Source organism: Lycorma delicatula, chromosome 4 (genome assembly GCF_047948215.1).
Source record: "Lycorma delicatula isolate Av1 chromosome 4, ASM4794821v1, whole genome shotgun sequence".
Taxonomy (NCBI): domain Eukaryota; kingdom Metazoa; phylum Arthropoda; class Insecta; order Hemiptera; family Fulgoridae; genus Lycorma; species Lycorma delicatula.
The window spans coordinates 66,188,914-66,213,608 of NC_134458.1; the positions used below are offsets into that span (position 1 = coordinate 66,188,914).

The 24,695-nt window shown below is 31.2% G+C and overlaps 1 protein-coding gene across 2 annotated transcripts in view; it reads left to right on the forward strand.

Moving 5' to 3' along the window:
• The window catches only part of LOC142323491 (fatty acid synthase-like), a 232,107-nt gene extending 214,673 nt beyond the window's left edge, over positions 1-17,434 (forward strand). For both annotated transcript variants that reach the window (XM_075363214.1, XM_075363215.1), the window contains 3 exons: positions 3,239-3,421; positions 10,556-10,801; positions 17,139-17,434. In XM_075363214.1, coding sequence (XP_075219329.1) covers positions 3,239-3,421; positions 10,556-10,801; positions 17,139-17,273 — 564 coding nt within the window. In that variant the 3' untranslated portion in view covers positions 17,274-17,434. The remainder of the gene's footprint in view (positions 1-3,238; positions 3,422-10,555; positions 10,802-17,138) is intronic.
• Positions 17,435-24,695: the final 7,261 nt, after the last annotated feature.

Consider the following 24,695-nt stretch of genomic DNA (forward strand, 5'->3'; position numbering starts at 1 on the left):
AAACAAAGTTGGCTGCCATCCATTTCATGTTCAAAATCCTTTCACATGAAATTCCTGTTTCTTTGAGAACTATTGGTGATTTTGCCAGATTAGCAAACACAATCTTTAACTTTTTTGACATTTTCATCAGTGATTTATGTGCTAGGATGCCCAGACCCTGTGTCATCTTCAGTGTCTTCTCGGCCTTCCTGAAAGCATTTGTACCACTTATAAACTCATGATGTGATAGCATCTTCACCAAAGTTCTTTTTTAACATTTTAAATGCTTCACTGCACTTTATTCCCTTTTTTAATAAAAAATTTCAGACAAATTCTCTGATCCAACATTTCATCACACAAAAAATCAACGAACACAGTAAAGAACGTCTTGCTTTTTCACTCGTCACACACAAAGTGTTACAGCTAATGAAAATTAACACATACGTCACTGAGAGTAATATCAATATACAGAAAAAAGATAAAATCAATTGACAAGATACAGCGCGCACAATTAAAAAATTCTCATTACTTTTTGATCAGACCTCATATCTGTAATTAGTAAATTTCTTTATAGAATAATCTAATTGCTGACAATGACGTCTCTGTCTCCCTTGAAATGGATTCTTATTAAATTTGATTGGTTCTTGCATTGTTCACCAGACTTTGGTAGCACAGATTGAGGTCTTTTCCTACCAGTTTGTCCAAGCCATCAAAGAAATTAAATGTATCCTACCTGGTCTTCCTCTTTCTACTTTTAATCGGAAATATTCTTCTTTACTTTAAAATATTGAATTCTGATCTTGCTCTAAATTTCAACTCGAATAATCTCAAACGTATATGAAAAAGATAAACTGTTATTAACTGTATATTGTTCTTCTTACTACCCAAAACTGAAGCTTTCTGTTATGCACAGAAATTTGTATGCAGATTTTGGAAATCCACAAATGTGATTTTGAATTCATATTGATAAGTGCAGCTATGCTTCATCTGTATAGAAAACATGTCCAGATTATCATTATTGCATGATAGAAGAGTTTGGTACTAGTATACTAACATATTTTCTTTTTTAAAAAAGAATACGTCACAGAAATTGTAACAGGCCGATACTATGTTTACATGAATAATCTATGGTTTGTTGTAGCAACTCCAAGCATGCAGCTTTTAGGTCGTTAACTTAATAATTATATGTCTTGGCATGATGGTGCGTGTTTGTAAGGATATTTTGTGTTTTCACATGCATGCATGAGAGATTAAGTAAGCATGCAAGTTAGTTTTGCATGAATTATAAGGAATTTGATTTAAAATAGATAAATAAGCATCGCTTAAGCTAGGTATGTTAATTGTTAATTAAGATAAATTTTTGTTAAAAAGAATTTACTCAAGTAAATTAATAATAAGCAGTAAAATCATTAAAGTGCAGTAAAAAATGACATCTTTGTCAGAGCTCATAAATTTTAGTCAATAAAGACTTCATTGACTGTGTTAACTGTCAAATTAATTCATTTGAAACAAAAATTTTAACTCCAATATTTCACCTCGATGATCATTTTACAACATTACAAAGTATTACTAGAAATGGGATTGATTGATAGATTTAAGTGTATTGTTGAGTAAATATTTCTAATGATCTTTTAAACTTGCTTTTATCAAATATTACATTTCATTTTAGATTATGCAGAAGTTTAGCTCTCATATATTTCCATATCAGTTTGATTAAAAAATCTGTACAAATTTTTTTTATGAGATAAATAGTGCCTTATATTGATGTGTGTTTTTTGTTATCTCCTTCAAACTAATCCCCATCAGATTACACATTCTCAGCCATTTGTTTTTAGTTTTCAAATTATTTCTGGATTGAACTTTCCAGTATAGTATTCAATTTTTACATAGTGATTTTTTTTCCGTAGTTTTTTTTTGTACTTTCTTCGATGAGTATAAAACATTGTTCTTTCATGGTTTTTTCAATCTCAGGAAGAAGAAAAGAAACACAGGGCCATGTTGGATGAACACATTAGTTATTTTATCATTATGATGTTATTTTTTACCAAAAGGTTTTTATCAAGCCAATGGCATGTAAGTTAGTGCATTATCATGATGTGTTGCAATATAATTATATTGCAACACTTTGAAACGGTGAAACAATATCAGGATCTGCAAAATTTATTTTAATTTCTCTACAATTTCATCATATTGCAGTCGATCAAAATTTAACAGCTTTGGAAGAAAATCTTGCTGTCAGTTGTCTCCTACTTAAATTATTGAAAATTATTTTGATGAACCATACGAGATGGCAACCTCTTTCACAACCTCATTAATAGTAATTCAGTGATTAGCTGAACATTTTTTTTAAACTTCTTCCACTTCTACCTCGCTCACTGATGCGATCAGTCTTCTGACTCTAATTGTTATCTACTAGCAAATTGTCAGAAGATTTGTACTATTTATAAACTGTTTGTTTCTTCATATTAGACCTGCCAAAAACTTTTTGAAACATTTCTACTGAGTTGGAGAATCTAAATTTATTTTTTAGTAAAAATCTGAGACAAAGCCTTTGATTTTCCATAATAATATATTAAAAAGTTTCTGAATTCAATAAAGCATACCGACATGATTGCATATGTTGACAGATATCAAGGTCCCTGATATACTGAACTCACAAAAGAACAGATTTTCCTTCAGATTTTTATAGTATGGGAAACTAAGATGTTACACAAAAAATGTGATCAGTATAATACACATACGCGCGTGCGCGTGCACACACACACACACACACACACATTGAAATTCTTAAAATGCATTTTGACGTGTATATTATTCTTATTCCTTGTCCATAATTATGCTATAATTGAACTTTTATTTTTAGATAGAGATTTCATACACATTGACATGTTTTTTATTATTGAGGGACATGTATGATAGAAAACATTAGTTTCTTGATCAGATTTTTTGATATAATAGAATTTCTCCGACTTAATATTTTTTTTTACTTTCATGGCATCACACTTAGTCAAACAATTTACACCAAATAAATATCTTAAGTCAGTTGGACAATGGAAATGATAACAAGGAATCTTTGTCCATGAAATATCATACTGCTAGTTAAAGCAGTGATGAAGAAGGTATTGTTTTGTTGTTGGGTAGGAAAAATTAATTTTATAAATTTAGTTTAAAATAATCAACACATATAACAAAATTAACTGTTTTTTTTTAAACTACATATACAGTATTTAACTTTATGTGATTTGTGTTTTGTTTGTAGGTAACATACTTATTAGAAAAAGAAGGCTATAGAGGACACTTAGTTCTATTAGATGGATCTCCTACCTATGTGAGATCATTAATTACAGAGGTATTCCTCAATAATAATATTTCTGAAGATAACATGCAAAGAAATGTTTTGGCAAGAGGTGTTAAAATAATTTGGTCTTCTGAATCAAAAGAAGTAAGATGAGTATACGAATATAGACTTGTTTATTAAGTGAATAGTCTTTTTTCATATTGATCTTAGGTTTATTCTTGTCCTTGTTTAATTTTTTATCAAACGAATTTGTTATCTGTACTTAACAAGAATCTTGTACACAATATTAAATGGTTTACAGAAAATTACATTTATACCCTTCTGTTGACTTTAAACTAGAGCAGCAGTAGTGCTCATGAAGCAAACTGAATATGAGTATCGTTAGGTTATTCTACTCAGCTGATCATGTGACTGACACTGAATATATATGTACTGTAATTGTAGGTATATATATATAAAATTGGAGGAGGTACATTTAGGTTAGCATTAATTAAAAATTATATAATGATGACAGATTCAACCATGAATTTGTTTGATGGTGATTGATTTATTTTAACTGCTCATTATTAAATCAAATGTAAAATATTGTTCAGATGACATATGAATATTGCTTCACTCATCTGCTATATCAATCATCCATGGGGGAAATCAACCTTACTAGTGCAGTAAGGTTGTAAGCCAAGGTTATAAGCCAGTGCGGCTTATAAAATAGAAAGACTCCTTGTTGAAACTTTGCAGTAAGAACTCAATAAATTTAAGTGAATCTTGTTAATATCATGCTTCTCATACAGTTTTCATTTTAAAAATGTGTAGTGTATTTATAAAAGGGTGATAATTGTGTATATAAAATGTTTTGGTGAACGGTTGACTTTTTCAGCTAAAACAGGCAAACTAAAATATTGGAACAAATTTTTTACTATTTAGTATGTACATGTTTCATGTCTTATGGCGTATATATTTAACTTTGATGTATTTTTTAAATCTCACATACATGTATGAGAACTTTTCAATAAATAATTTGATAAGATTGAAATATAATCTTGATGAATACTAATTAAAGTATAGGAAACTGAAGTCGGTAAAAAAGATAAATCGATGATAAAAATACTTTTATACTTTTTGTTATATACTATCAACAGCATACATTACAAAAGGAAGACATTCCATTCGCTTAGTAATGAATAATCAAACAATCTAAGTAATATACGATTACAATTTACTTAGTAAAATCAACACTTACAAAGTACATTTTATTTATTTACTTACTTAAGCTTCTAACATTCCACGCTTCGACTCGTAGAATGTTATTTTTTACTTTTCTGGTGACCCCTTCCTTAGTAGTCCCCACCCGGAGATCCGAACGGGGGACTATTTTACCTCCGGAATATTTTACCAAGGAAGGCGCCTCCATTATTGTTATGCAAAAATGCAGAGAGCAACATTTTCTTGGAAAAAAAAACAGCTGTGGTTTTCCATTGCTTTCAGCTGCGCAGTACTCAGAGGACTGAGCGATGTTGATATGGCCGTTTAAGTCATTGTGACTCACGCCCCTAACAACTACTGAAAGAGCTGCTGCCCTCTTTCAGGAATCATTCCTTAGTCTGGCTCTCAACAGATACCTCTCCGATATGGTTGCACCTTCGGTCCAGCTACTCTGTATCCCTGAGCACTCAAGCCCCCTTACCAACGGCAAGGTCTTATGATTCATAGAGGAGGAAGGACAGGTAGAGGGGAAAAATTGTGTAGGCAGGCCACGTTTGGAATATGTAAAACAAATTGTTAGGGATGTAGGATGTAGAGAGTATACTGAAGTGAAACGACTAGCACTGGATAGGGAATCTTGGAGAGCTGCATCAAACCAGTCAAATGACTGAAGACAAAAAAAAAAAACTTACTTAAGGACATTTATATTTATTATTTTTATATAATATTGTTAAATGAAATCAATGCTTAACAAAAAAGTATGACCTTTAAGAAAAATGTTCATTTAAATACTATAAAGCATGTTTATCAGAAAGATAGCACATTTAAAAAATAATTAGACTGATAATCCTTAATGCTTATTCCTAATTCAGCATGTATTATGAGCAAAGAAGTAGTCACCAATGCACGAGGCATAAAATATTAATTATATAGAGTTTCAGGAATGAAATGTACACAGGCTAGCATCAGCTACAATAAAAATACATTAACAAATACAACAGTAAGGATAATACTGCAAACAAATCATTGTGAAGCGTACTGCTTGGAAACATATATATTATTTAACTAATTTTGAGGATAAGCCTGCAGCCAGGTAATTATTGACTTCCCCGATCTCTTGACGAGGCTTGCAGTTCTGTAGGTTTATCGACTTTGCACTCCCGTTTTTCTTTTTCTTTTCTCCTTTTACTCTAAAATTGTGAAGGAACACTGGAAATCGGGCTTGCTGCAAACTGATTCCATAAGTTTACTGGAAGTTAGTAGCTGCTTTTTGGCGAAGCTCGATAGGGTGATGGAATCATATTTAGTTTTTTTAATAACAGATGAGAAGAAGAAGATTCAAACCAATTTATCGTGATTTTTCCTTAAAATTTTCCTTTAAATGTGACATTCATAAAATCTTTTGCAAATATTATACATTTTAGTTCTCATAATTGTACTTTAATGCGATCTGAATGAAGTTAAGAAATAATTTTTATCAAAAGAGTTCCTGTTCACAGTTTTGGAATAAGACATAGTCTATGATGTTTTTTCATATTAAAAATTTCTTTCTGGTTTCATCAAACTTGTAATTCCTTTCATAATTTACTCACAAACAGAAAGGAAAGAAAGATTTTTATTCTTGTTAATATGAAAGTAATAGACAAAATCAAAATGTGAAAAATTCAAGTGGACAGTACACACCTATTTGTAACCTTTTAAAAGCAATCTACCTTAAGACCTGTGAATTATGTTTTTATAAGACATTTGTAGTGTTTTCTTATATACTTTATCGTATTTTTTATATATTTTCATTTATATGTATTTTCTCACCTACCTTTATTTTCTTATTAGAAAATAAAGGTAGATTAAAGGTAGCTTAAATAAAGGTAGATTACTTAAACCTTCCTTTATTTGAAACTATTTAATGTTAGTAAAATTTATCCAAACCTGTATTTTCAAACAAAACAGGCAGTCGTAACAATGATACAAAAGTGTACAACAATTTAGATCTCTAAAATAAGATATAGATCTAAATTAGGTGTGGCTATTAAATAATGAGATTAATGCTGCTTCAGAAGAACTGCGCATGCACCAAATTCATACAACCAACAGCTGTGTAGCGTGAAGCCTTTTCTTTCTATTGTTGCCACTCCAGTTTCTGTAGATATATTAGTCTGGCCATGCCTTCGTTTGGATAACATCTGTTTTTTTTTTTTTGTTTTGCCGAAAAAATGATAAGTGTTTTATTACAGCAAAGAATTGTGAAATTTCATATGAAACTTGGAAAAACCGCTACTGAAACTAATCTTTTATTAAAAAAAAGGATATGGCAATAAATGTTTATCATATGTGTGTGGGTTTTTGAGTGGTTTAAGCATTTCCAAGATGGCCAAGAAGACATTGAAGATGATGTTCGCTTGGCTCGCTCTTCCACGTCAAAAACGGATAAAGATATTGAAAAAATTGGTAATCTGATCCGATCTGACCATTAGTTAACTATTTGTGCAATTGCTGAAACTGTAGGAATAGATAAAGAATGCTTAAGGCAAATTTTACATAACAATTTTAACATGCAAAAAGTGTCTGTGAAAATGGTGCCCAAAATTTTCACAATTGAACAAAAAGAAGCTCATGAAAATGTTTGTTCTGACACTCTGAATGCCATTGAAAATGACCCAAACTTCTTAGAAAAAGTGATAACATGTGATGAATCTTGGTTTTTCACTTATGATCCAGAAACTAAGCATCAATCCATGCACTGGAAAGCCCCAACTTCACCAAGAGCTAAAAAAACTTGAATGAGCAAATGAAAATTCAAAGTGATGATGATTGTTTTTTCAGTATTCATGGGATTGTGTACTTTCACTGGGTTCCTGAAGGTTCAATATGATTCTATTAATCAACGTTACTACCTTGAGGTCCTTGCCCAACTCCGTGAAAAAATAAGAAAAAAATGACCTGAATTGTGAAAAAACAAGTCATGAGTTCTTCATCAGGACAATTCACCAGCTCACACTGCATTGTCTGTAAAGACGTTTCTAGCCAAGTATAACATCCCAGTGTTAGACCATTTGCCTTATTCACCTGACCTGGCACCATGTGATTTTTATTTGTTCCCCAAGGTCAAATCTGCATTAACAGGAACAAGATTTCAGACCGTTGAAGCTGTGAAAGAAAAAGCAGCATGCATCATGAAAGAGCTCACTGAAGAAGACTTCCACCACTGCTTCAAACAATGGAAAATTTGTATGGATCGTTGTAGGGATAGAGGAGGGGTGTATGTTATGTATAAATTTAAAATAAAATATTTTACAGCATTAGTCTTGTTATTTAATGAGCTACACCTCGTACACAGCAAAATGCTTCAGAATTTTCTATGACAAAAATGATTGTAGATTTCAAAAAAATGTAATGAAGAGCATCCAGGTATAAAACAGAAATCCATCTGGTCTCTGAGCCCAAAAAATTAGGAAAATAGATGTCAAAGAAAAAATGAAATAAATGATTTGATTAAGGCATTATTTTTGTTGCATAACTGAACCATTAATTGTTTTATTTCAAATATTAATAAATTGTATTATGTACTTGAATAATTATTGCATTTATTCTATGTAATAAAAAATAATAAAATATAGAAAACAAATTAGAATAAAAAAAAAAAAAAATAACTGAGGGTGTATGATGTAAGATATACGTTGAGGTTAGGAGATTGCCACAGAATAGAATAAGTGATTATAAGTTTAATATTTTTAAAAAATTCTTAAATAATTTTATTGTTTATGATCATATTGCTCACACACTTCAGGCGTAGTAAATGAAATTCAGACATACAGAAAATAAAACTGATCAGGTTTGATTTTTTATAGTACCATATTTCTCTTCCCGCCTACCTAAACTTGGCTGCCTGTAACATACTTTCTGAAGACCTGTGCATGCACACACACACACACACACACACACACACACACACACACACACACACACACATATATATATATATATATATATATATATGCACACATACACACGCAGAGAGAGAGAGAGAGAGAATCTGTAGTAGTTTGTTATTATGTCACTTTGTGCTACCATATCATTATTTGTAAATCAGTTTGATTTAGCTAGATGCACTTATTAAATATTAAAAAGGTAAAAACTTTAGGTTAACATTTTTTTTTAATTGTTTCATTTTAAGTCATGCTACTGCTTTAGTCATTATCTGTTAATAAATGAGCAGTCAGTGAAATTGCACCTGAAACTGTTGGTAAAAAAAAACTTGTTTATAAAAAATAGTTTTGACCACTAGCATGTTATCCTTCCTTCATAATGTTCAGTTTTTCACAATGCAACTCCCTGAGTTGTTTTAAGTGTTGTGAAATTATCACTTCATTAGAGAAAGGAGTTATTGTCTTAACTGAGATCTACTAAATGAGCTGAGAAGTAATAATTTTCCTTATGTTTCCATTTACATTTTGTTGAATGATTCCAAGTTCTTTTCCTGACAAGGATCTGACATTTTTTCACTAATCATTTCATATATATCTTCCTCATTAAAATACATGTAAAAGCACATCCAAGGTAACAACAATAAAAATAGAAAATACATATAGTTCTCAATTTTCATTAATAAACTTTGTTTAGTTTTTGTTAAACTTTGATGATTTTAATTTAATTATGCTCATTTTTCATAGCCAATTTCACTTTTGTAATAGATTTGCTTTTCCTTTAGTTCATTAGAATAAGTCGATAAATCTGAATCTGATGACTGGCTTTGTTTGCGGTGACTTATTATATTGACCTTTAATTTTATTAGATTTAATTTATGTTCAGCCAACTCTTAATTATACAAATGAGAAACACAAAAATAATGGGAAAATATAATGAAGGAAGAAATAAAGATCGAATAAATATCTCTTTTAATTATAAATTTATTATTTGAATAAAAATTCATAAAGTACTTTTTTAAATCTGAGGAATATCTAAGTTATTAAAGTGATTGAATGTGTGAAATATGTATAAAAAAGTGAAAGAAAAATTAATTAGAAAAAATTTACAATAACCTAAAGATATGAGTGCTAGTAAATACCTGTATTAATATGGATATGATTATGTTGATAATATCTGTATTGTACAAATCAAGTTGTAAAACTAGTGAAATAGGACAGAAAAATTTACAGTGCTATATTTATAACACTTAAAATTTGTTTAAATAATCAGTATATTTCTTTTATTTCTTATTATCAAAACACACTTTTCTGCTTATGTGGATTGAATTCTATATGACATGCTGTTATCGGCCAGCAAAGTGTCTTTATGAGCTTAAAAGTATCGATGAGGCCATCAATTTACTGTTAGAGTTAGCATGATTAACCCATAGCTGCAAAATCTTATTTTCCTCTCTTTCCCTTCTTCATCTTCAATTCCTCAGGTCTTTAATTATTTCCATAATGATTATGTGTTAATCCCGTGTTGAGGATATCACAATCTAGCCTTCAGATTGTGTCAGCAATTTCTATATTCTACTTACCTGGAATGGCTCTGAGTTATGTTATAAGTTAAGATGAAGAAATGTCAGTGCCATCTGAATCTTTTATTACTAGTATTTTCTATTAAATTGCCAATAAGTTCCTTTCTTGATCTAAGTATAACAGGTTTCACTAAGTGCCAAGGACATGCCACCACATAAAATGGAATTGCTGGTCAAACGCCCATTCCAAAACGTCTTAAGTTATGTCACTTTTCAGTTTTTTCCCAATAATAAACATGATCTATTATTTTAGTTGATTATTTGATTCTTCTAGCTAAATGGTGAAGGAGGAGTGACTGGGTTTTTTTTATCTGCAGATTAGCTCATTTAATATACCTGAAATATGATGTATATAATACATGATAATGTGTTCATCTAAATTAAGTATTTATTTTTTATAAATTTGTTTTTGCTGTTTTCTTTTAGATACCACTATGTACTGTACTGTTTTATTGTAAAGAATGCTTTTACACTCGCATATAATACACGTTCTAGTGGCCAAGAGGTGATTATACTTTAATTTCTACAATCTGCATGCATATATATATTATAAAACTATTTTTGTTCAGTTTTCAGATAAATTAAATGAAGTGACAGAATGGAGCGATCGATTGAGCTTGTTTAATGATCATACCAATGTCAATCAGTACTCTAAAAGTTACCAAGTTCATGTTTTAAACTCTGTCTATAGTAGATTAAAGGCTGCAGTGAGTTATACTGGTCCTCCAGAGAAATCGATTCTGTCTTCTGTTGCATTAATTCGTCCAACAGAGAATGTTAAAACACATGTCAAAGAAGATTATGATTTATCTAAGGTAAACTCTATATATTATCAGTCTCTATTAGAAAATTAAGTATGACATCTATCTTAAAAAAAATTATTTATATATGAGTATTATAAATTTTTTTCTTTATATTTAGTATATATCAAACATTATAAAATAAAGTTAAAGGTCAAACTAATATTCCTTTTTTTCAGAATTTTTAGGAAACATTAACTTTCAAATTCAGTTAAAGTAACACAATCTCATTAAGGTAATATTAACGTACTTTCTAGAATAATTATTTTGTAGCAATACGATGTCCATACTGTTGAGGTATGGTAAATATTTTCTTAATATGGAAAAATTGCTATTCAGAGTTCTTTAATATAGGACAATTACTATTCAGCGATAACCCCCCCCCCCCCCCCCCCACTGACAGCATTTAAATATTTTCATTGAAGAACAAAGTTTTCTTATTGATGTAAGACCTGGTGAGACTTAATCATTAGAAGATAACCTTAATGCCTGCTGTTTCTACAACATGAAAAATATATTTAAACAGATTATAACTGTCTGAAAGTTGATTGGTCACCCATTATTTTATTTAAATACTGCATAACGATGTTTGGTTTATTTCCATACCTTGTTTTCTTTTTTTTTGGTTTGATTAAATATTGTTTTTTTTTTGTTTAATTAATTTATTTTTTACATTTTATGGCAGTGATGTTTTTTAATTTTTATAATTGTTTTCATTATTTAATACTTTTTAGTGTTCATTGAGAATAATTCATGATTCAAAAACTTATGGATGTAATGTATTTATCGTACTGAGTCAAATGAGGAAACTGTAAACGTTTCAGTTTATTTATTTATATATACCAATCTAAACTTATAGATTTCTCAAGCGATTAAGTTCTTCGAGAGACATTTTATTGTGTGTATCATATAGCAGTTTTCTGGGATACAAACAACTGATGGCTAAACTCTCCAATTTGTCTCAAGCAACTCAGTGCTACATAGGCCTGGCCCTTCGCAAAGATGTGAGTGCTCAGATCTATGACTGCTCTAACTCTGGTAGTCCCTTGTAGTTTATGCAGCATCGCAGCCCAGCATAATGTTAGTGGGAGTATGTACTGTTTCACTTTGCCCTGTCCCCCTAAAGCATCAAATTCAACAATAGTAAGCTCGATCCTTAATCTGATGCATCAAATTCGACAGTATTGGGCTTGAACCTCCAATCCGATGCCAACAGCGGAATGTGTAATCATACTGTCATCAAACTCTACAAAGACCGTTTGTGGGAGCTCGCCGGGCTCAGGCTAGTCTCGACATAGAGCAGGCAACTTGATTTTTCTGAGTATATCACTTAATTTTTGTTCTGGTTTGGTTCCATCATGATTTTGCATTATACTAGAAAATACCTCATTTGAATTTTGAAAATTAGAAGTTCGGTTGTGAGGATATAACAACATTAACGAATAACAGCGATCTGTTAGATCAAGCGTGTACCTAATGTAGGCAAAAGTCAGCCTTCAACCTACTAACAAATACTCCATTTGAATTTTGAAAATCAGACGATTATTTTCAGAGATATTATAAGAGCACCCCAAAGCACCTCCCAAAAAAGCACCCCAGGGGCACTCCGTTTTAATTAGCTCACCAGTTGTTACCAGTTGATTGTGATGATTGGTTTAACCTTGCACGATGTGCTCGCATCACCTCACCAGTCTAGCCTCATATGCAGTCCCCACAGGAAGCCCATTATTATTAAACAGACATTTTTATTAAATAGATATTTAGAAATTTAATTGTATTATTTTTGTAATATTATTAATTAGATTGATTTGAATCATTCATTTCAAACCCAGCTAACATGTGATAAAGGTTCACAGTTCAGAGTTTGTTAATTAAATTTATTAAAGTTTGTGGTTAAACCGGCAAATCTCCACTACTACAATGTAGTAGTATATATGTAGATATGTAGGTATGTAGTATATATCTAGAGATTATCATATTCTGTGATACTCTCAGTAATGTAAGAATTTCAATGTGGAGTCTTACATCTAAATTGGTTTGGCCGTTGAGCTGCTGCATTGGAACAAACATACACCCTAATTACAATAGACTAATTTTTGGGCAGTTGTATTAAAACAGCAGGTTAAATTTTTGCTTTGGTGGCATGTATATTAACAGAATATTAGCAGTACCCAGTACCTGATTCTATTTAGGTATAAAATGAAAACTACAAGGATTTTTATTTGCTATTATTATTTTTGTGTCATTTTTATCTTTTTTGTTTTCATTATTAATTACCATGAGAAGAGAAGTTCATTTGCAATTACAGATATTTCTAAGCGCTAAAAACAAATACATATTTTTTTGTACAAATTGATCGTAATAAAATTACATTTATAGTCTTGTTAACAAACATTACAAAAAAAGAATCCACTTTTTATTGGAATAATAATAAATAATCCAGCCTGGTACATCAATAAATTAAATGCAAGACAATTCACTTACACCTTAGACATATAGGAGTAGGACAAGGAAACTCCTTGCAGCTGTGGGCTTTAAGAGTTAATTTTTAACTTGACATTATTCCCACCTTGTCTTCTGATTTCCTTATATTCTATCTATTTTCATACTGGATTTCTTTCCTAGAAATAAGTTTTTATCATGCACTATTTCTTCTAATCCATTTTTAGTTTCTGTTTAAAGAACAATCATTAGCTTATCAGAATATCTTTATTTTTCATCATAGACCCCTAGTATAACAATCTATTTTTCTTAGATTTTTTTATTGTTCCAGTTGTGTAAAGTTTAAACTGCAACATAATTATACTACATACTTCTCTTTTTCCTTGTGTTTTTGAATTTATGCCAGTTCTTATCTAGTTTACCTCATGTTTAATTTGTAAATTGTACTAATGAATATTTTTTATGAATGAATTAACTTACATTTTACATAAATGCCTATAGTACATTTTCTTTATAATGATCATTTATTTAATCGTTTTCTTTTTAATGATCTATTTTTCTATTGCTTATGTTTATAAAAAAAAAGCACAAAATTTTGATAAACAGAATAACATATGTTATTTATTAATTGTCATTAAAACATTGAAAAAGTATAATTATTTGATATTATTACATAGCATTTAATTTATGCTATTGCTTTCTGTTTTTAAAAACTAAGAAACTAGAACTAATAAACTAGTGTAGAATCCAGAATACACAATTTTTCAAAAGGATATGATATGTTTTTTATGGGAAGCTGTTGGAGTCCCAAAGCAGGGCTTAGCACTGTATCGTAGAGAATTGTAGTGTGTGTATGTTTGAATTTTTTTCTATAAACTTGCAGGTTTTCAGGTTCATCAAGTGCTTTCCTCATTGAAAAAAATTTCTTGTGGTTTCTAATCATTCCTCTAGCTAAAAATAGAATGTTGCTTAATGGTAATCTCAATTTTTGAGTAGAAAGGACCTAAGGCAAAGCAATGATGTAACTAAATCCTGTTCAAAATGAAACTTTTTTTGAAACTGAAATTTTTTGCACTATAGAAAAAGTACAGAGCCAAGTGTGTGATCACAAGAATCATACTTAAAAGCTAAATTAAATATGTGAAAACAAGTCAAAGGAAAAATTAATAAATGGCAATGAAAGTATTATATTTTTGTAGTTGTTAAATATATTTTATTCCACCAAATCATTTAATTATGATCAGATTTATCTTGAAAGCACTTTTATGTCATTTACTACACCTCAACTGGTGTCAGTTCTTTTTTACTTTTAAAATTAAAATTTGTTTTGTATAAGAATGATAAAATTTGTTAGTTATAGATTTTGTACTGCATTGTGATTTTTTTATAGGGATATATTTTTTAAAGTTGTTAGTTTTTTCTAATTTAAAGAAAAAATAATAATGAACTCAACTGTTTTTTATCCTCTTTAAACATGCAGATTGCAAATTAGGAATTTATTTGAAAATGTGACATTTTATTACAACAACCAAGGAAAAGAACCAGAAACTAATACAAATTTCATTCAAATAGACATATCACATTATGTGACTACAATCAATTATTTCAAACTGAAACTGTGTTTGATACTCTCTGTATCAAAATCTCTTCAGAACCGATGCAAGAAAATACATAAATATATAAACAATTTATTTTACTTATAAAATTTGATTCATAAATCAGAAATGTGAGTTAGAGATGTATTGACTGAAGTTTAGATGTTATTTTCTTCTGTTCTGTGTACTTAAAAAGTTCATAGTAAGTAAAAGTCTTGACTCAAAAAACTACAAAATTAGTGAAACATAGGCATACATGAATACAGACAATATTTTTAACTGTTATCCTGTTCTCGTTTATTGATAGAAACTTCCTTATGAGTTGATACAGAATATTTTTTATTATAATAAATGTTGTACTGTTACGGGTTTTTAAGTAAACTGTTACAAAATGACTAAAATAGCCTCTTATGAATTCTTTCTCTCCAGTGATAGTGTTTGTTTTATTTCATTACCGGTATTAATTTCCAGGGACCCGGACGAGTTGTTTAAGAGTTGTAGGGACAGATACTTCAACGATCTGTACTCTTTCAGGGAAAATTTTATAGGTTTCTTTTTCCTGTTTAGCCTCCGGCAACTACTGCTTAGATAATTCTTCAGAGGATGAATGAGGATGATATGTATGAGTGTAAATGAAGTGTAGTCTTGTACATTCTCAGTTCGACCATTCCTGAGATGTGTGGTTAATTGAAACCCAACCACCAAAGAACACCGGTATCCACGATTTAGTATTCAAATCCACGTAAAAATATCTGGCTTTACTAGGACTTGAACGCTGTATAACTCTCGACTTCCAAATCAACTGATTTGGGAAGACGCGTTAATCACTAGACCAACCCGGTGGGTTACTCGCCCGACTGCTGGTAAGTTTTAAGCGGTGTTGTGGAGAGGATAGGGAAAGTTTGGTGAACGATCACCTTATCTGAGTGAAGCCAGGAAACTCATGTATTTTATTTATGATACGGAACGATTGAAGGAATGTCGGGTAAATAAGAGCAGCCCATGTTAGTATTTCACTGTAGCTAAACTATAAAGTTTAAAGACTGAGCAGAATAATCTGTGGAAAATCGTGAAAGAATTCTATATCTATTTGTGTATGCCTGATAGAAATCTTGTTATTTTTCTAATTAATCCAGTCAGTTTTTTTATCTCTCTGCCTCACCCCAACATATTAAATCGTATTATATTATTTTAGAAATCACTATTTATTTATTATCCCTTATTTACGTTAGCAGATTTTAATTCGAAGTCTGGCTTTATTTGATTCAAACTTTTGCTTATCATGCAAAAGCCCTCACAGATAACATCAATGCATCAGCTCTGTACAGGTTCCAGTGACTTTTGCACAGCGACCTATCTGGATCAGACCTACACCCGCAGAGTCAATAAAGGGAAGAAAGGATCAAAGATGAGAAAAAGGAGTCTGTTTTGAGAGCAGATGATCTTCCCTCAGATAAATTACAGTATGAGATGACTCCGTCTACAGAAACTCGAGTGGCTTTAATATATGCTGAAACTAAAATCATCTTTGCGTAAAATGTTTTCCTTTACCCAGATTGTGTAGTATATGGAAATATCTGACTAGAATGTAGAATGTTCGGCTAGAACCCTGGTAGAGGTAATCTGATATCCTGATATTACATTTATTATTTTCTGTCATAAAATTTTCTGTATTTATTTGTCATAGGGGATAGTATGACGACTCATTTTTTAGGTAGGTTGACTTAAGTTTAAAAGTGAATATGTTATAAACGGCTCAATAGAATCTTTAACATTTTAAAAGGCTGTAAAATTTTCAAAAACATTACTATGTTAAATGTTGCTGATGGAAAAATGTTAATAGCATAAAATAATAATTTACCAGCACAAATGGAAAAGTGAAGTACTTTTTCGATTGTACATTATTTTATTCACCCAATACTTTTTAAATATCACTATAGAATATTATATTTTTCAAAATGATAAAACACATATTTTTTTTTTTAACAGTAGTAATTATTTTTATGGAAGTGTAATTGTAATAGAGTTTAAATTATTTTTCTCAACAATTATTATTTCAATTTTAAGAAAAAATTATTTATAATGGAATACATTTCGATTTATCATTTTACTACTATAATTAGCATTACGGTAAAAAGCAAAATGTTTGACATCAGGCAATATCAAACTTTGAAGCTCATTCGCCATAGTGTTGTCACCTCTTCTGACCTTAATACCTCTTATGTTACATTTAATTTTTTTTTTTTTTTTCAGAAATAATGCCAATTTTTATTAATTTTTTTTTTATGTAGTTAAGAAAGTATGACTTTTTTCAGTTCTGTGTTCAAGAAGTCTCCATACATGTATTGGAAGGAAATCATATCACATTATTAGAAAATGAAAGAATTGGAAATATTCTTAGCGATATAACCGGGATTAGACAATCTTCAACTGAAATTTTTGTTTACTGAGTTCCTTGTGATATCTAAGTCTTTTTTTTAGGTGTCCAATGACTTATTTATTTCATCTTTATTTTCATTGTTTTTTTAATTATAGAAACTAAATGTCAAGTACAATGTCGATTCACAGATGTAATTTTTCTCTTTACTGAATAAAAATACTAATTCTTAAATTGTTTTTATTTTTGTGTTTTTTTTTTGCATTTCAAAAGTGTAAATTTATTTTATTAAATATATTTTTAAACATAAATGTTATACGTTAATAAATTATTTGTTTATTGGCATTGAACATTTTTTTTTTTTGTTTTATTAGCAATCATTTACAGGTCGGTTCAGTCCTCCATTCATTTTATTCTGTACTGATCCTACACCCTAATACCCACAATTACTTTTTTATATATGTTATGGTAAATTTGATTAATCCGGTGCTTCTGCATAAGTACCGGATAATATGTATAACCGCCTCCAGTGTTGGAGAATTTAGTAAATATATAACAATTTATTAAATATACCGGTCATTTTATATATTTTCCATATTAAAATAACTCTACTCTAAGCGGTAATTATTGAATTTATTATTTAAATAATCAAAACATTACTGTTAGTCGTGGTTAGCGAGCGAAGCGAGTGCAGGTTATGTTTGGTTAGATTATGTTGATTCCGTGTGCTGACGGATTCGTCTGTACACGGAATACGTGTATTGTGTATACGGCTACGTATACGAGTATCAACATAACCTACGCTCGCTTCACTCGCTAACCTTGTTTAATTAACGTTAAATACACAAATGATGTATTTTACAGTCAAATATATGTATATTAACCGGTAATTATTCATAATCGCCGGATTAATCAAATTTACCGTAACGTATCCTAATTGTTTATATTCCCGTAAAATGTTTTACCGGTTACACTCGCTATTAGTCGAGAATTACCTGATTATAAACGACTTAAAAAACGGCTCACAGACCTAGTTTTATTTTTTATTTTTTGTGTGTCTTGAAAATCTTACTTGTTACCGAATGGAATGATTTTGATGATTCCTTTTCGTTTATTGAAAAATTTCTCTGATGGACCTTTTATTTTGAAAACTTAAACGACCAATTTTTTGAACAAAAAATTAAATTATCTTCTTAGACGATTTTAGTTTTTTCTGGTTTTTTTGTGATCATCATTTAATACCGTATCAAATAGATTGACATTTAACCGACATCGTTTTGATATCTGACACGTTTTTGTGGAAAGATTGCACTCAAAAATTAATTTCAAGCAAACTATTTGTAAAAGTTAAAGTAAAAAAAAGAATACTAAGTTGTTTTGTTGGGCCGTAGATTTCTTGCTCTTGATTCTCTTTTTCCTTATTTATATTCCGATTTATGCTTACTTCAAAGTTTTCAACAATACGAGTGAAATTTCAACAATAAGAGTGCTATTTCTTCAGACGTTTTGGATATAGCGAAAGCTTCAGGTTTTGACGGATTCGGTTTACAGCCTTACCCGAGTCCCGTGGTGATATTTATAAGTTATGTGATTATAATTATAGTAGGAATTAGTGAGGTTCGGTGGGAAGAGGAAGGCGACTTTTGGTCGGGTGACTTTAGAGTAATTAACTCAGCGTCAAATAATGGGCAGGCAGGAGTAGGTTTCGTGATGGAACAAGAAGATATGGAGGAGAGTGGAGTATTTCAAGACGCATAGCGATAGAGTCATTGTAATAAGGGTAAAATCAAAACCTAAACCGACAACGATTGTTAACGTCTATATGCCTACAAGCGCCCATGATGATGATGAGGTAGAATGTGTATACGAAGAGATTGATGAAGCAATTAAACACGTAAAAGGGGATGAAAATTTAATAATAGTTGGAGATTGGAATGCAAGCATTGGAAAAGGCAAGGAAGGAAATATAGTGGGTGAATACGGGCTGGGCAAAAGGAATGAAAGAGGGGACCAACTTATAAAGTTTTGCACGAAGTATAATTTAGTAATTGCCAACATCCAAGTTAAAAATCATAATAGAAGAATATACACTTGGAAAAAGCCAGGCGATACTGCAAGGTATCAGATAGATTATATCATGGTTAAGCAAAGATTTAGAAATCAACTCGTTGACTGCAAAACTTACCCTGGAGCAAACATTGATAGCGACCATAATTTGGTGATAATGAAATGTAGATTGGGGTTTAAAAACCTGACGAAAAGGTGTCAGATGAATCGGTGGAATTTAGAGAAGCTTGAGGAAGAGGAGGTAAAGAAGATTTTTGAGGAGGACATTGCAAGAGGTCTGAGTAAAAAAGATAAGGTAAAAAATGTAGAAGAAGAATGGGAGAATGTTAAAAAGGAAATTCTTAAATTAGCAGAAGCAAACTTAGGCGGAATAAAGAGAACTGGTAGAAAACCTTAGGTTTCAGACGATATATTGCAACTGATGGATGAACGTAGAAAATATAAGAATGCTAGTGATGAAGAAAGTAAAAGGAACTATCGGCAATTAAGAAATGCTATAAACAGGAAGTGCAAACTGGCGAAAGAAGAGTGGATTAAAGAAAAGTGTTCAGAAGTGGAAAGAGAAATGAACATTGGTATAATAGACGGAGCATACAGGAAAGTTAAGGACAATTTTGGGGTACATAAATTAAAATCTAATAATGTGTTAAACAAAGATGGTACACCAATATATAATACGAAAGGTCAAGTCGATAGATGGGTGGAATATATTGAAGAGTTATACGGAGGAAATGAATTAGAAAATGGTGTTATAGAGGAAGTTGAGGAGGATGAAATGGGAGAAACTATACTGAGATCTGAATTTAAGAGAGCATTAAACGATTTAAATGGCAGAAAAGCTCCTGGAATAGACGGAATACCTGTAGAATTACTGCGCTGTGCAGGTGAGGAAGCGATTGATAGATTATACAAACTGGTGTGTAATATTTATGAAAAAGGGGAATTTCCGTCAGACTTCAAAAAAAGTGTTATAGTAATGATACCAAAGAAAGCAGGGGCAGATAAATGTGAAGAATACAGAACAATTAGTTTAACTAGTCGTGCATCAAAAATCTTAACTAGAATTCTATACAGAAGAATTGAGAGGAGAGTGGAGGAAGTGTTAGGAGAAGACCAATTTGGTTTCAGGAAAAGTATAGGGACAAGGGAAGCAATTTTAGGCCTCAGATTAATAGTAGAAGGAAGATTAAAGAAAAACAAACCAACATACTTGGCGTTTATAGACCTAGAAAAGGCATTCGATAACGTAGACTGTAATAAAATGTTCAGCATTTTAAAAAAATTGGGTTCAAATACAGAGATAGAAGAACAACTGCTAACATGTACAGGAACCAAACAGCAACAGTAACAACTGAAGAACATAAGAAAGAAGCCGTAATAAGAAAGGGAGTCCGACAAGGATGTTCCCTATCTCCGTTACTTTTTAATCTTTACATGGAACTAGCAGTTAATGATGTTAAAGAACAATTTAGATTCGAAGTAACAGTACAAGGTGAAAAGATAAAGATGCTACGATTTTCTGATGATATAGTAATTCTAGCCGAGAGTAAAAAGGATTTAGAAGAAACAATGAACGGCATAGATGAAGTCCTACGCAAGAACTATTGCATGAAAATAAACAAGAACAAAACAAAAGTAATGAAATGTAGTAGAAATAACAAAGATGGACCGCTGAATGTGAAAATAGGAGGAGAAAAGATTATGGAGGTAGAAGAATTTTGTTATTTGGGAAGTAGAATTACTAAAGATGGACGAAGCAGGAGCGATATAAAATGCCGAATAGCACAAGCTAAACGAGCCTTCAGTAAGAAATATAATTTGTTTACATCAAAAATTAATTTAAATGACAGGAAAAGATTTTTGAAAGTGTATGTTTGGAGTGTCGCTTTATATGGAAGTGAAACTTGGACGATCGGAGTATCTGAGAAGAAAAGATTAGAAGCTTTTGAAATGTGGTGCTATAGGAGAATGTTAAAAATCAGATGGGTGGATAAAGTGGCAAATGAAGAGGAATTGCGGCAAATAGATGAAGAAAGAAGCATTTGGAAAAATATAGTTAAAAGAAGAGACAGACTTATAGGCCATATACTAAGGCAACCTGGAATAGTCGCTTTAATATTGGAAGGACAGGTAGAAGGGAAAAATTGTGTAGGCAGGCCACGTTTGGAATATGTAAAACAAATTGTTAGGGATGTAGGATGTAGAGGGTATTCTGAAATGAAACGACTAGCACTAGGTAGGGAATCTTGGAGAGCTGCATCAAACCAGTCAAATGACTGAAGACAAAAAAAAGTCATTATAATTAAAACTAGCGGCGTATCAAAGTAAATTTCAAGTAAGGAGTGATAAGTTTTGAAGGGGAATTTATTAAAACGGCACATCTGTTTGATTCTTTATTGGGCATTTTATAAAGATAAATAAATATTTGATAGATTGTTCAAGACCGATCGTTCAAGAAATGTGTTAACATGGTCTGGTTACGGAGTGCAAGATAAAATGAGTATTTTATTCAGATCGGGGTCAGAAACAGGTGGATTAGTTACTCTATGGATAAAAAAAAGTGTAACTGCCCCGGTATTAGTCTGGATAAATTAAAAGAGACTGTGGTAAACATTTGTCAGAGCTATTTAAGAAGGTACAAAATTAACTATAAAAAAGAGGTACTGTTAAAATGCATATTATAAAATATATGAAATAAAAGTAAAGCGAATACGTCAAAGTAACAAAATTTTTAAAAATCAATAAAAAATAAAATAATTTTTTTATCGATTACGCTTTAAATTATTTTATTATTTACAATTTATTCATTTAAATAAATTCATATTTATTCACAGAAAATTTCGTTCGGTATTTTAAAATTAATATTATTTTTATATAAATTGTTCGAAACAGTCGTATTAGTTCGTAAAAGAAAAAAAATAATCTGATTTTAAATAAATCGGTAGTAAGAGTTTTTAATGGTTTCTGTAATTTATTAAAAGCGGCAACAGAAGTAAAGTAAGGACCTTTATCTCAAAGCAAAGTATATTGCCCTTTCATGAAAAAGGTTGTAAAACACTGTTTTTTACGAAAATACTGTCTTCTATGATTTGATGATTTTGTTTTAATATTCTGACTTGTCCCTAAGATGTAATAACATCATCCGTATAGATGTAATGTACTTTTAAAATAGAACTATACTTATAGATAATAAATATTTAATATAATGAAATGGATACATTTTTTTTTGTTTTTCCCCTTCGCATTTAAAACCAATGAGATAAGTTTTATTCTACTTTTTTAAAAATTAATGCATGGGTTATTCAAGAAGAAATGAACCGAGTTCATAACTTAATATTTTATTAAGGAAACATTATACAAAATTCTTATTAAATCACAAGCATTCTACTCATAATTAATTTTCATTTCCTGTTTTACAAGTGTTCAATGTGACACCAGAAGCTTCATGGACGACATCAAGGCGTTAAGAGAATTCCTCCCAGACCGCGTAGAAACATGTCATGATTCACTGAGTTGATTGCAATTGATATTCGATGTTTAAGGTCGTCAATGTTTGTGGGTAGCGGTGGGCGAAAACAAAATCTTTAACTTATACCTACAAGAAAAAGTCACTTACGGTTAAATCTGGAGATCTCGCAGGCCAAGCACAAAGAGCAGGATCTTGGGGACCGTTTCGACCGATTTATCATCAGGGCACTTTTTCATTCAAAAACGATTAGGTGCCGATGAAGCGATGCTCCATCTAATTGTAAAATGACGTCGTTTGAATCTGCTTGCAGTAACAGGAAAAATCAGTTTTCGAGCATATCGAGAAAGGTTTGTCCTGTAATGGTGTTTCCCGCAAAGAAAAAGGGACCGTAAACCTCGTCCTTACGCACTGCACAGAATACATTTACTTAGGAGAGTGTCTCTCGTGCTCGACTGTTACATGTGGAGGGCTCCGATTCCCAAATGTGAACGTTATGATAACTGACTTCTACTTAAGTAAAACGTCGCTTCATCGTGAAAATGAAACGCGAAATGAAGGTTTGTCTTCCGTTTTCTCCAGCATTGATTCGCAAAATTCCAATCGCTTCCTTTTATCATTGTTGGATAAAGAGCTGCAATTTGTACGGTTTCATATGTAGACGTCTTCTTAGCAGACGCAAAACAGTCGGTTGAGAAATTGCAAGCTGACGGCTAGCTCTATTTGTGGACTTAATGTGGGCTACTCTGAAAAACATGTACACATTCTCTCCCCTTGTTCCTCCGAAAACCGTGGTCGTCCTAGACCTTACAGAGACATCCAGTCTCCTCAAACTGTCGAATGTACTTCAGAGAGGGCGGATTAATGTAGAATCGCCTTCAAAAAGCACGCTGCACTGTGACTACCGAATTTGTTTTCGAGAACACAGAACGCCTTTCGTTGTTGACTCGCTATTTTGAGGACACTGTAACTAATGCGCTTGTGCGGTAGTTATTCAGAACTTAGAAAACTACTCTTTTAAATGATCTGTGACCCATTCTATAACGGTTCTATTGAATTGAAAAATTGCGGTCTTGAAATAGGTTTAATTTATCCGGTTATTCATTTAATCGGTATTATTTTTGAAAACCCCGTAGTTTTGGGTAGAATGTAAAGTTGATTTGAAGGTACTTCAAACCAAAAGAGTAGGGTTTAAAAAGAGATGCACAATTAATGATTTTAGAAGAAATAAATTGTTAATTCTTGCCTTAGCTGATGATATAAATTAAATTTCAATTAAAGTGTGTGGATACGATTTCACTCGCGGGCAGGTTTAACCATTACTGATTATCATTCTTTTCTCCCAGGAATGGAGGTTAAGAATACACCTAGGTGGACCTAATATTTTGTCAGGGTTAAAAGCCTCATTATAAGATATGTTACTAGAGAAGTTGAAAGCAAATGCTACTTTCCATTGTGTAACTTATCCGAGTTTCGGAATATGAACTCCATATTTAAACTTGTATAGAATATATTAAATACATAATATTATAAATACAGTTCTTAGACAAAATAATACGATTAACGTTTCTTTATGACGAACGTCAAACGTTTCTCTACTCCCAAAGAAGACCCCATAGGATTAAATAAGTCCTCTAACAACGCATTTGTAAAATAAATGATATGAAAATAAATGTAGTAAAAACATCTTGTTTATTAAATCTCGAGAAAAACCGGCAATTATTTATTGTCTGTGCTATTGTTAGCTCTGTAGAAAAAATTACATTCTGTTTCTTGCATATGGATGTTAATTTGTCACGATCTGCTTGCGGTAAGACTACGATTAATATATTGTTCGGTTTCTCTGTCAAAGCAATGTGTTTTCTTTGGCGGTCTTATTGGTTTTTAGATTACTTGCTGTTTAGAGATAAACTTACTTCTAATTACAGGGAAAAGAGTTGATGATTTATGAGAATTATTGTC